This window comes from Echinops telfairi, unplaced genomic scaffold (genome assembly GCF_000313985.2).
Source record: "Echinops telfairi isolate 266 unplaced genomic scaffold, ASM31398v2 ScPeMD7_7410;HRSCAF=8448, whole genome shotgun sequence".
In the NCBI taxonomy this organism is placed as follows: Eukaryota; Metazoa; Chordata; class Mammalia; order Afrosoricida; family Tenrecidae; genus Echinops; species Echinops telfairi.
The window spans coordinates 18,490,523-18,504,343 of NW_022111310.1; the positions used below are offsets into that span (position 1 = coordinate 18,490,523).

Consider the following 13,821-nt stretch of genomic DNA (forward strand, 5'->3'; position numbering starts at 1 on the left):
CTCATACAACTCTTATCACAATCCATACATACACCAATGTGTAAAGCGCATTTGTACATTCATTGCCCTCATCATTCTCAAAACATTTCCTCTCCACTTAAACCCCTGGCATTAGGTCCTCATTTTTCTTCTCCCTCCCTGCTCCCCCCTCCCTCATGAGCCTTTGATAGTTTATAAATTGTTATTTTGTCATATCTTTCCCTGTCCGATGTCTCCCTTCACCCACTTTTCTGTTGTCTGTCCCCTAGGGAGGAGGTCACATATAGTTCCCTCTTTCCTACCTACTCTCCCTCTACCCTCCCTGTTTCGCCACTCACACCACTGGTCCTGTAGGGCTCATCCGCCCTGGATTCCCTTATTTTTAGTTCCTATCTGTACTAGTATGAACCACTAATCTTATGGTTAGAAGTCCAACACCAATCCACAGTGCCACTAGCACACCTTAATCCACTGCAGTCCAGTAAGCAAGTAACTCATTGCCCTCGAGTTCATTCTGACCCATAGCCACTCTGTGGGGCAGGGTAGAACTGCCCCTGTGAGTTTCTGAGACTGTAACTCTTTACCGGAGTAGAACGCCTCATCTTTCTCCTGTGGATCGCCTGGTAGTTTTCAACTGTTGTCCTTGAAGTTAGCAGCCTGTTCACCCCCCCACCCCCTCCCCTGCTCCTTTTGGACAAGTTAGCCAGCAATGCGATGTGTTAGCCAGTGTCCCAGAGACACTTACATAGCCTCTGTAAGCCTGAGAAGGAACAGCGGGTTCCTAGGGTGGCCACGAGTGGGACTTGGCTCTGTGGTAGTGGGTTAGTTCATTTCGGGGAAGCCCAACAACCCTGATTTGTAACAGGTGGCTGACCAGTCTGACGCCTCCAAGCATCAGTGTGTGTCTCTCTATGTGTGTGTGCCTAGGTGGGTGGGTGTGAGCTTGTGCAGTGTGGCACACAGCTCTCCAACACCCAGGGCTTCACACTAGCTCGAGGGCTTGTTCGTACTCACCCTCTGAGCAGTCTGCGCCAGCGTGGCCTTCGTTGCAGATGCAGCGGCCGAGAACACACTGTCCCCAGCCGTGGCAGTCACTGGGGCAGGAACGCTGCCCACAGTCCAGGCCCGTGAAGCCCTCGTGGCAGACGCACTGGCCGTCCACACAGCGGCCTTGGCCGCTGCAGTCCCCCGGGCACCTTCGCTCCCGACAGTCCTTGCCCATGAAGCCTTCGTGGCACACGCACTGCCCGTTCACGCAGCGGCCCTGCCGGTGGCAGTCACTGGGGCACGAGAGCTCGGCGCAGTCGGGGCCAGCGAAGCCGTCTTCGCACACACACTGGCCGTCCACGCAGCGGCCCCGGTGGCTGCAGTCCTTGGGGCACCGCAGGTCCCGGCAGTCCTCGCCCATGTAGCCCTCGTCGCACACACACATGCCGTTCACGCAGTGCCCGTGCTGGTGACAGTCATTGGGACAACTCATCTCGCTGCAGTCGTAGCCCTGGAAGCCTGACTGGCACACACACTTGCCCTGCACGCAGCGGCCCCGGCGGTGGCAGTCGTTGGGACAGCGCTGCTGGCTGCAGTCCTCCCCGGTGTAGCCCTCGTCGCACACGCACTGCCCATTGACACAGCGGCCCTGGCGGTGGCAGCCATTGGGACACCTGATCTCTCCGCAGTCAGGCCCCTCGAAGCCATCGTCGCACTCGCAGCGGCCGTCGAGGCAGCGGCCATGGTGGTGGCAGTCTGCGGGGCACCTCTTCTCGCTGCAGTCGGGGCCCGCGAAGCCCTCGTCGCACACGCACTGGCCCTGCTCGCAGCGGCCCTGGCCATGGCAGGCGCGGGGACAGGTGAGCTCCCCGCAGTCCTCGCCCGTGAAGCCCTCTTCGCAGTAGCAGGTGCCGTTGACGCAGCGGCCGCGGTCGAAGCAGTCGTTGGGGCAGATGAGCTCCCCGCAGTCGTCGCCCGTGAAGCCCTCGTCGCACACACACTCGTTCTCCACGCACCGCCCGCGGTTGTGACAGTTGTGGAGGCACAGCGGCTCGTTGCAGTCGTGGCCCGCAAAGCCGTCCTGGCACACGCAGCGCCCGTCCACGCAGCTGCCGTGCTCCTTGCTGCAGGGCACCGGGCAGACCTCCTGGCTACAGTCGGCCCCAGCGTAGCCTTCGAAACAGACGCAGATGCCGTCCACACACTTGCCCTGGTCATTGCAGTCGCTGGGACAGGCCAGCTGGCTGCAGTCCTCACCGGTGAAGCCCTCGTCACAGATGCACTGCCCGTCTATGCACTGGCCTTGCAGGTGACAGTGGCCTGGACACTCAGGCTCCGAGCAGTTGGGCCCCTTCCAGCCAGCCTCACACACACAGCCACATCCTTCGGTGCTGAAGTTTCCGTGGCCACTACAGAAGGGCGTGGTGTCCAGGCGGCCTGCCAACCAAGAGAACAGATGGGTTCAGTGGAGCACGAGTGGCCGGATAGCTCGATAACTAGCAGACAAAGGCAGGCTCAAAAACAGCTAGAGGATGGGGGCATTCCCAGAGCCCACCTGGCCTGAAAACCAGCTGCTCAGTGTGTGATGACAGAGGGGACTCATATCCAGTTACCACCAGCGCCATCAGCACTACCGTCTTTGTCACTAGCTGCAGCTGCAGCAGCAGTGGCTGTGGAGTTGATTTTGACTCATGGCAGCCCCAAAGGTATCAGAACAGAACTGGTGCAATGGGCTATCAGCGGCTGAACTATCCTGACCAGGCCTTTCTTCCAAGGTCCCTCCGAGTGCACCAGCGCCACAAACTTTCAGATGACACCAAGTAAGAATTCTTAACCTGGAACATCAAGTGGTCCCTGGACTCCCTGAAATTGTAAACCTGTGGGCAAAGAATGTGTGTGTGTGTGTGTGTGTGTGTGTGTGTGTGTGTGTGAAGATCTGTAGTTTTAAATCTTAATCAGATTTCCAAGGAGGTACCCTGAGCCCAGAGGAATTTGAGTCACCATTCCTACTGAGGGGACATACTTACCATGCTCCTTCCCCGATACCCAAGCACTCGTTGAAATGAACTAAATTCTGACCTTTTGACCCACAAGCTGGACCATCTATGACCAAGGCTTTAAATGGCCTGGCACTCAGGGTCCTCCTTGGTAAAGGAGGGCCAATAATCCCACCTCACCGGAGAAATGAGAGTTCACGGAAGACATTCAAAGCCTATTATTGTGCCTCTTTCTTTCTTTCTTTCTTTCTTTCTTTCTTTCTTTCTTTCTTTCTTTCTTTCAGGAGAGTTGACTCAAGTTTGCATGGGGGTTGCGTGTGCAAAAGGTTCTAATTTTCCATAACTAAAATGAGGCAGCTAAGGATCGGCTTTGTAATTCCGACAGAGCGCCTTTTCATCTGGCCCTACCCACAGACAGCACGTGTGGCTTTATCTCTCCTCCCTGTTCTATCCCGAATGCAGCAGCATAGGGTGAACTGATGAGTGGAGGTCGGGGCTGGATGACCCGGCTTTATGAGCCTAAATCTTATCCTGTCACTTCTCAGTGGCCGCTGGTCTGATCTTCGTGGAACCAGGAGAAGAAACAAAGTTGACCTCCAGCTTCCCTGCTCCTGGGTATAGTGGTGATCCATAGCATCTATTTCCTTCTGAAGAGCAGGAAGGAAGGATGTTAAAGAGGAATCTTTGCTTGGAAAGTTAGAATTGAGGTCGGCGCAGTCCCGTCTGGTAGCCACTGGACACACATGGCTATTAAGCCCTTGAACCATGGCCAGTTCCATTTGAGTTGTGCTATAAATGCAAAGCACATGTTGGATTGCAAAGCTTTAGTATCAAAGAAAGAAAAATGTAAGCTATCCCATTAAAACTCTTTATATCGAGTCCATGGTGAGAAAGTTTACATTTTGATTATGCTGAGTTAAGCTAAACCGATGACTAAAAGCATTTTGTCTTCTTGTGTCCCTTTAAAAAATGTGAGTACTGGAAATTCTGAGATTATATACGTATGTGATTTTTGTTATATTTGTATGGGTACCACTGCTCTAAAAATAAGTTCTACCTGTTCTTCAGCATTATTAATACTGTGAACTTCCATCTGTATTTTGCTCCCGAGCTAATAGAAATGAAAGATAAAACGCTTTCTGAATCAAGACTTTCTTGCTTTCCTCCTTTTCTCTCTCTTTCTTCCCTCCCTCCCTCCCTTCTCTCTCTTTTTGGATTAGAGACCTTGACAAACAAGCCTTTAGTGACAAACACATTCATCTTAAAAAGGGAGGGACAGAGACAGAGAGAGAGGGACCTTGATCACGTGTGATAGTACGCTCCACTTTAGGTGATTAGGTCTACTCTTAAAAATAATTTGTCAAAGGACTTCCTGATGCTTTTTTCTGAGTATGGCAGAAAGAGAAATAGTCATTTCAGATTCAAATCTGTTGAAATGACTTGACTCTCTAGCCACTTTCAGGAACAGGGGGGTGACAGCGTAGTTCCGGAGTGGATGGTTCCCTCAGATGAGTGCAGATGGGGCAGGATATGATTGCGGAGAGAGTGTGAGTGCTGAGACCCACAGACACTTTCTGCATCACCTAGTAGCATTCTTTGGCACATCTTGTGTCAGTTGCTTAACTTTTTGGAATCTGGATTCTTAGATTTGCACAAACCTTCCTCCAAGAGTTGCCAGGAGGGTTAAATTGGATAACAAATGGCAATGGCTGGTGCCTAGCAGTAACCGGGTGCCACGGCATCTGACTTATGGCAACGCCCCGTGTGTCAATCAGCAGAGTACTGTGCTCCTTAGGCCTTCAGACGTAGATGTCAGTCATTTCATTGACGGTACTTGGTGGACTTGGCTGCAGTGGAGCTCTGGTGCATAGCGGTTATGCATTGGGCTGCTGACTGCAAGGTCAGCAGTTTGAAAGCACCAGCAGCTCCGTGGGACCAAGACAGGACTTTTTACTCCCGTGGAAGGTTACAGTCTCTGATATCCAGCGGGTCAGTTCTACCCTGTCTTATAGGCTTGCTATGAGTTAGCCTCGACTCGATGGAAGTGAGTTTGGATTTTTTTGTCTTTTGGGGGGAGGGGTGGACTTGAACCTCCATTTGGTTAGCAGCTGAGTGCATTGACCATTTGTATCATCCAGGAACTCCATCTGGTATATATCTAGAAGGGGCTCAATTCATGTTTGTGATTATGGTCACCATTAAACTTGAACTTTTTTTTCCCCCATACACCACAGAATTTGTTCCACCACGGACAGCAATTATAAATTTGTAAGGACATGAATTGGAGCGTAGAACTCTGTGGCTTACTAACTCAACAACTCATTGGAGAACCTTGAACAAGCTCATCCTCCTTCTAGGCCTTAGTTTCCCTGTGTGTACAAATGATGGGATTGGGCTACATCACGACCTCTCTAAGTGCACTCTTTGGATCAGGGATGTCCTGAGATATGTTTAGGTTTGGGGGTCAAGAAAAGTTCATCTTAAAATGAATCTGAGAAACTTTTAATTAGAGTCAAACAGAATTGCTCAAAGCAGGACTTTCCAGAGGCCTGAAAATCCCTATGAAGTCATTTGTCACCACGGTTCCCTAAGAGCAGGCTAGAGATAAATATGTTCCCTCACCCACCTGCCCAGAACAGCTCTTTATAGTGAATCCTTTGTAAGACAGCTTTTCTAGAAAACCAATTTGGAAACAAATGGTGGGTCCTACCGTGCTTGGCATTTCTCTCATCTCTAGTAATTCATACCTTCTGCAGTTTGAAGACAGCAGCTTGCTCCCATGGTACACTGCTCCCGCAGGGCAGAGACCACCGTCTCCAACTCCTCCAGCCTGCTCAGGAGCTCCTGGATGTCAGGGGCAGCAGCACAGCCACAGGCCCGGCGGGGGATGTTGATACGATGTGTGAAGACGATCTGATTCTCCCCGTCCACTGTATGTTCCTGGAAGCCTTCCCTGGGCTCTGACTGTGGGGCCACGTCCTTCTCCCCGCTGGCTGATTCCAGATCCACTGAACACTGGGACCCCATAGGCAGCTTGATGTTGTAGACATGGTTAAACACCACTGGTTGGCTCTCTTCTGGCAAGGTGACATTCACGCCACTTTGTCGTTTGTGCCGGATGACTTTCTTGAGGACCCCACCTTTGGCAGAGAGAGCAAGCAAAGCAACGACGATGCCCGCCAACAGCCGAGCTGTGGCCCCCATGGCTGAGGAAGGTTTGGCTGGGTGATGGTGGGGTCTTAGGGTTCTTCACTCTCAGGTTGAAATTAGGGGGTTGGAAGCACAGAGTCGAGTCCAAAACAAACGTTCTGTATCTTCTTGAAGAAATGATCTTTCCTAAACAAAGGAAAGTAAACTTGTTAGTATATGCTACTCCATCTAGCTATTGAATGTCTGCGAGGCCAAGTGAATTTTGGTTTTACACCTCCTGCGTTTGAGACTTGAGATAGACTCACTAGAGTGATAGGAAATGGACTCGAAAGGAATGTTGCTTTCGTACAGGAACTATTTCACTCACTGCCCACCTTCAGGAATCTGTGTAGACATCAAAGTAGGATTTGAAATACAAGAGATTTGGATTTTAATCTTAACTATAGCTCTGGGCAATGAAGTAGATAATAGAATTTGAATTTTTTTTCCTTTCGTACAGAAATCGATAAATAACACAGCCCAACCAAACCCAAGCTCACGGCCACTGGGTCCATTTCAACTCCTCCCCAAACTGAACACATTGCTATTGCATTGATTCCAAATAATAATGAGGTATATGGGGGTTTCCAGGCTGTACATCTTAATGAGAGCATACTGGGTGGTCAGTCTGCTTTAGAGAGGCTGGGATGTTTGAACTGCTGGCCCTTAGCTATGCAGTCTAAAAGCTTAGCCAACACCACTGCCAGGGCTCACGTGAAAATGACGATTCAAGTGCAAGCATCAGCTAGGAGTCATGCATAGTTTCATTTATGCTTCCAGTATTCACTAGCCCAGCACTCGAGTGACTCAATATGATGATATGAAGAATAGAGGCCAAATTAGTGTTTCATAATGCCTACCTCCTGGGAACATAGAGCTTGGGTTTCTAACCAAATGGCCTGTAGTTTGAAACTCTCTGCCACTCTGCAGAAGAAAATGGAGGCTTTCTGCTCCCACACAAATGTATAGCCCTGGAAACCCACAGGGGCAGTGCTACTCTTTCCTATAGGTCACTGTGAATCACACTCAACTTGATGTCAGCGAGTTGTGTTTTTAAAACTCCTCTTCTTAGTGTTTACTTTCCAAGCTATTTTAATACCATTTTCTGGCTCACCTTTGCCTTGAGAGACAGTAGTTAAAATAAAGGATTCCAGAAACCAAAGAGTCCTAATTCCAGGTGAACTTCTGACTAGTTATGTGTTGGTTGGTATGTCACTCTACTGTTGTGAACCCGTGCTTCCTTTCTCTTTATTTCCAAAGCTTAAAAAAGACAAATTTTTTTTAGAAAAGTCTGATAGAACAGCAAGGCAGCCGCACACTGGTCGGATGATCGATGAGCAAGAGACAAGAAAGGTAAGGCTTGCCAAGCCATTTATCGCTCCACCCTTCAATTAATCCCACATGTGTTTATCGGCCAGGCTGGCACAATAAACTAATTACCTCAATCAGCGTTGCATGAGTTGTGCTTCAGGGCAGGTAGATGGCTTAGAAAGGAGGTCAATGAATCTCTTATATCTTGTCCAATCAATAAGCACTTATAGAGCTCTCCCTGAGTTTTCCACAGTAACCAAAATTATGTGGTTAATAAAGGTAAATCGGAGAACAAGTGCCTACTTTTAGAAGATTTACAATAGCGTTCAGAAGAACATGGAACCATCCATTCAAAATTGAGTAAGAAAACAAGAAAGAATGCAAATAATTTATTTTGTGGGACACAATATATTTGTGTCTGGAGTTTGAAAAACAAAAGGGATTGTCAAAGAGTGACAGGCCATGACTTATTGCAAAGGACCAAATTTAAGCGGAATGAAAATGATTCAATGGAAATAGAATGTGGAGGAGAATATGCTAGCATGAGGCATTTCTCACTTTGGTTATTAATCTATTGTATGGGTATTCATCTGTAAGGACAATCAGGTTCCAGAGGAAAAGGGAGCTGCTAAAGATGACTGAGAAGCAGTCAAACAAAAACAGGGATGACTAGCTTGGGATGATATAACACTGACTAAAACTACCTCAGCTGTGTGTGAGAACCATCCAAACACGCCAAGAAATCAAATTAGTGGCCTTCTTTAACTAGTAAATGCACTTGAATGTGTTCAAGAAGAGAACTGAGGAGCTATTTGATTATTAATTAGCCACTTCACCAATTCATATTTCCCTGTGTCCATGTTATTTTTGCAGGTGCACTTTCTAATTCTTTTTTTTTTAATGGCAGTTAGCTGTGCTACTTGAATTGCTTATCCTATAAGAAGTTTCCCACGTTTTTTTAGCCCCACGTGGATTTTATTCCTAGGATAGGATATCCCCAATATAATCCTAACGGATCACTATGATGACAGCAGAGGGATTGTGGCAGGGGAAATGAAACCAAGAGGCATTTCTGTAAGGGCTGGGTGGGGGTCGGTAGACCTAGAAAGACACAGCTGCGTATTTCATCAAGAATGTGTACGTCCACCACCATTGAAACATACTCATCTTTGATATTTCACTAAGTAGCCACGGAACATCTTCGTTTGAACGTTTGTTCCTTGGTTAGGCGTGCACACAGACACACACACACTTCTGATTATGCATCCCCATTCAAATTAGTTTCTTAAATGGTAATCTGTGTGTTTCTGAATGTAAATGAGTTCAATGAATGACGATTATTATGAAGAGCAGAATTTGGCAAGTTCTCTCAAACAAATTTAGCCATCTTATCTATCTACTTAACAAATATTTATTGATTATGTGCTCTATTGGAATGACTGCTTTCACTCTCTTTGTCTTCTGCGAAGTCTGTTCTTTTACCCACCAGTTCTTAGCTCTTCCTTTTGAGAAAGGCCTAGAAGCCAGGCTTGAAAGGCTTTTGGATTTCCATCCAATGTTTCTGTGTGTGTTGGTAAATGATTCGAGTTTCCATCAAAAAAGGCTATCGTGGGTGCTGATTGAGACTCCCAGGCAATGAGTCTAAAGTAATAATGACTGGACAGATGCAGGCTTGAGGATTTTTCCAGGCAAGAGGATTTTCCAGGTAAGAGATGTGTATTAGCAGAAGAGATGTTGTATTGTTTGAAGGAATGAAATGTGATTCTTGAGCATTGTGCATTTCACATTGGCCTGTGCTGGTCTAGGTAAAACAAATAGTTTTTGCTCAACTACGGACCTTTTAATCCACCCAGAGCGCTATGGAAGAAAAACCTGGCAATAGAGAATCTTCTGGAAAGGTTTCAGTCCAGAACACTTATGGAACAATTCTATTAAGTGACACATGGGGCTGCTATGGGTCATAATCAACTCGGTAATATGACCAATCTGTCATTAGTATGGTAGAAAATGCCTAGGATTTGGAATTAGACAAAATTGATTTCAGGTGTCACTCTATAGCTGCGTGGTATTGTAAACTACTTACCTGCTAAAACCCATCGCCTCAGTTGTAAAACACTTCTAGAATGGGGTAACAAATAAGCATAAAGCATGTACATAAAGCACCTAGTATGATGGTGCTTATAGAAGACATCCATTTAAAAAGCAGTCTTTATCTTGTTACCCTCCTATATTATCATAGGAACACAACCTGGCAAGAGGGCTAGACGTTGGAATCCTATTGCTTAATCCTGAGTCTGACTTTCTAGTTAAAGCTACTTCTAAATTTAACAACAATTTGCATCTAGATCAAAGAAAAGCTGCAGAAATTATTGATAGATGAGAAGGTAAATCACATGAAGATGAATTGGTTAGAAACAAAAATATTTATGGCAGAGAGGAAAAAACAGGGAGCACATAATGACTTTTAAGAATGTAAACTATTTTCATGCAGACAGCTGGCTGGTTTATATCGCTTCTGAAAATTGCTTTAGATTTCAGATTGAGATATTTAGGTTAAACATGAAGAATCATGTCCTGACTGATGGGCTTTTAAAATTTCAGAATGAGCAACTTTGGAAACTCTTTAAAAAGCGCAGGCAGATTCTTATCTTTATAGGACGTGATCATCCATTGAAAGATCTGGAAAATATCTCGCAGGAGGAATGATGGGAGATTAGTGCTTGTTTATTTAGTGATGGAGAAAAGCAAGGTTGAGGAAGACAGGATCCGAAGCAGTGCTGGCTAGTTCCATGTGGCCCCAAGGAACAAGCATGTGTGCTCGCTCAGGCAGGTTGGGGGTGGCGGGGAGGGAACAAGAGGGGTTGGGCATATTGCGAAGCCATGTGAAGGAGGGCTCTCATTCACTCAAGTCAATTCTGAATCATAGTGACCCTATAGGGCAGGGTAGAACTGCCCTTGTGAGTTACCAAGAGAGTAAAACGCCTTATCTTTCTACTGTGGAGCAGCTGGTGGTTTCAAACTGCTGACCTTATGGTTAGCAGCCCAACGTGTAACCACTACAGCACTAGGGCTCCTCTGTTAAGGAGGCCTTAGAGGTCAATGTAAAGAACCAGAACTTAACCCAGTAAGCCACACTATACCTCCTTTAAGACCAGAAGCCTAATTGCTCACAGTCAGCCATCTGCTGAGAAAGGTGGGAAGACATTAGACTTCTGTATTGAGTTCCTTGAACTTCAAATTTGAGTGCACATTTACTACCCTCACTACCATTACCCCCTACAAACAAAAGAACAGTGATTCTGAAAACTACCGCTCCTCCTTTGCATTTTTTTAAATCTTTGTATAATATTAGGATTAATCACTGATAAAATGTATACATTGAGTTCTTATTTCAATTCCCTTGGTAGTACATGCCTTCAGTCTAGGATTATTTCTCCAGATTTTAGCATTATAGGTTTTAATTCAGAGCTTAATTGTAAAGTCATATTTTATTTAACAAGTGGGGAAACCAAGGCTAGGACCATGACAGCCATGGCTAAACAACCCTTTGTTTATCATTGTATACTTTAAGGAGCTTTCTGGCATGCTATCAAATCACCTGTGTTTTTCTAATAGAACTGTTTGGTAGCTAACCTTGAAGCAGGATGGACTAAACTGATGACTATTTTTAGGCACTTCATCACAGAACAAAGACCAGAGTTAGATCAAGGAATCAACAATCTTTGAATGTTTTCCTGGGTCACAGCTGGAGAATAAACAATTTCATTTTTAGATAAAGACAAAACTTCCAACTGGCTCGTCTCATATTTCAAAATTAGTTAGTTATGACTTCATTCCAAAATACTCAGGAGAATGAATTTATCTTGTTGGCTTGGCTCATGTGGGAGGGATCCTAGGTTTGAGGGGACAAGGGGGCTTCCTACTGTTTGGAAATGCAGATGAATTTCTTTCCAAACCACATTGGCAATGCATGCGGCAGCTCATACCAAATATTTCTTCTAAGTTACACGCAGGCACTTTTTATTGTGCAGTTAATTGAGCCAGGAGTTGCTTACACGAACATTCTTAAAGGTTCTAGAAATTCCTCGGCCCGTGTCCTTCCCAGCATCCATAAATTCCTTCTTGGAATGTGTCAGAAAGAGAAAAGAGCCAGGAAACAGATTTGAGTGTGGATTTTTTCCGAGGTCAGCTGATCCCCATCATTGAGGGAGTCCAGCACAGCCTGGATCTTAAAAGAATTAAGGCAACTCTAACTGCCAAAGCAGACCCTCCAAGCACTGCGTGTTTGAACACGTACCCACTCAGGCAAGCATGGAAGCTTAGGTAGCGGTGGAATCTGGCAATCATTCCCGAGGTCTAAGAATTAACTCATTACAAAAACAAAAACAAATTCATTCTTCCACTGAACGAAGGTAAGTTGAATGAGTGCTATAGACCAGGTTGTGGTCTAACCCAGAGCAATGAAGGTGTTTTGATGACCAATAAGGGTGCAATTCCTTCCTGCACGGAGGTTCACAGTACAGGAAAGGACATAGGCACGTAAGCAGGTACTTACAGGGGAGAATGATAAGCTCTAAAGGGACAAACATTCTGTGAAAAACCCTGTAATGCTTGAGAATATCTTCCATAGAACCAGTCCGCGACTGGTGGATCCTAGTTCCGCCACTTGCTATTAGGTTGCACTACATGGAATCCCCGCCTTTGTAGGTCAAACCGGACTGGATAATGGCAACTTCATATGGCTAAACCTTATAGCTGTGACCTTGGGGATGCCTTCTGAGCCTCATTTTTCCAGTTTGTTAATGGCAATACTAATATCAACCTGACAATGAAATTGTTTCAGCTGCAAGTGGAAGGGGAAAAAAAGATTAAATAAGATAGTGCATGCAACACCCTGAGGATAATGCCTAGGTAGAGGGTAATCATGGCGAGTGATGGAAATTATTATTGTGTGACGACTGTATCCTTTGGGGGGAGAAGACAGCGGAAGGCTCATCTTTGGAGGAGGATGGGTTCGTTACAGAACATTGGGAGCTCTCATTTACTAACGGCTGCTTTTTCCATGGAAAGATGTAATTCTTAGGGTTCAGTTTGTCATATGACGGTGTACACTGGAATCAAAGGAGACGAGGAAGGCTGAGGCCCGTCCCTGACTTTGCCCTGGCCTATCTCTTCTTATTCAGTAGGTTTTTCTTTTTAAAGCAAGTCAATGAGACGAGGGTGGGACCTTTTTTTTCTGGGAGGTCAGTGCTCTGGCCAACATTTCTCAGAGGCAAGGCTGCTACTGGGATGCTTGACTGTGCTGCGCAGCCAGGGCTTTCTCCAGAACAGGCTGCCTGTGGTTTGGTCTTGCTAGGCAAAGCTCCTGACGGGAAACCCTTGGCCCAACTCCTCAGTATTTTCCACAGACACTGACAGATATCAAATCATAGAATCAAAAGCAGATTTGAGCAACTGCATGTGCTTAGAAGAAGTTCTAAAGCTTAAAACACCGTAGAAGATCACAGAGTCCAGGAAAGGGAAATATGTGGCCCCTAGCAGATCCTCCTGGCATTTTTGCCGGACATCGCTAACGAATCGCAACACACATCTGGGGAGTTTTCACACATATTTATTCCTGAAAATCCTGAATACCTCCCTCCAGTCAGTCATGACTGACAGGTCCAGGTAGTGCATGGCATTAAACCTATTTGCTGAACCAGTTACCAGTCGATGTGAAATCTAATCTGACTCATGGTGATGGCAAACATGTGAGTAGAATTGTACCCCATGGGGTTTCCAGTGATGGATGTGTCTTGAAGTAAAACACCAGAACTTTATTCTGAGGGGCGTCTTGGTGGGCTTGGACCACTAACATTTTGGTTAGCAGTCTAGCAGTCTAACTATTGGCACCACAATCTACTTATTTAAGTAAGAGTTCCAGAAACTGACACCCACGGAGAATCACCTAATGACTGTCAAAGCTGATAGTCAGATCTACAGATTCTGCCTCCTGATCAAGAAACTTGGTTGTGAGTCACCGCTTACACCATTCATTCGGAATTCTTAAATTTTAAGTGCCTAAGAGAAACTCTAGCAGTTCTCAATCTGAGTTTATTGTACTGGTTCCCAGAGGGAAAGCAGCGGTGGCATCTTGGAAAACACCCATGTTCAGGGAATTTCAGACCTCTTGGTGCTATAGGTTTTCTCTTATTTTATTTCCTTTATTTCTCCACCCACCCACCCATCCACCCATCCATCCATCCATACCTACATACACCCACCCATCCACCCACCCATCCATCCATCCACCCACTCTTCCACCCATCCATCCATCCATCCATCCATCCATCCATCCATCCATCCATCCACCCATCCA

General features: G+C 46.2%; 1 protein-coding gene across 7 annotated transcripts in view; it reads right to left on the reverse strand.

Annotated features, from left to right (window-relative positions):
- TNC (tenascin C) overlaps positions 1 to 13,821 on the reverse strand; it is a 100,673-nt gene that overhangs the window by 66,841 nt on the left and 20,011 nt on the right. For all 7 annotated transcript variants that reach the window (XM_045296640.1, XM_045296645.1, XM_045296644.1 and 4 more), the window contains 2 exons: positions 5,711 to 6,299; positions 994 to 2,403 (listed from right to left, as the gene is read on the reverse strand). In XM_045296640.1, the coding sequence (XP_045152575.1) occupies positions 994 to 2,403; positions 5,711 to 6,167 (1,867 nt within the window). In that variant the 5' untranslated portion in view covers positions 6,168 to 6,299. The remainder of the gene's footprint in view (positions 1 to 993; positions 2,404 to 5,710; positions 6,300 to 13,821) is intronic.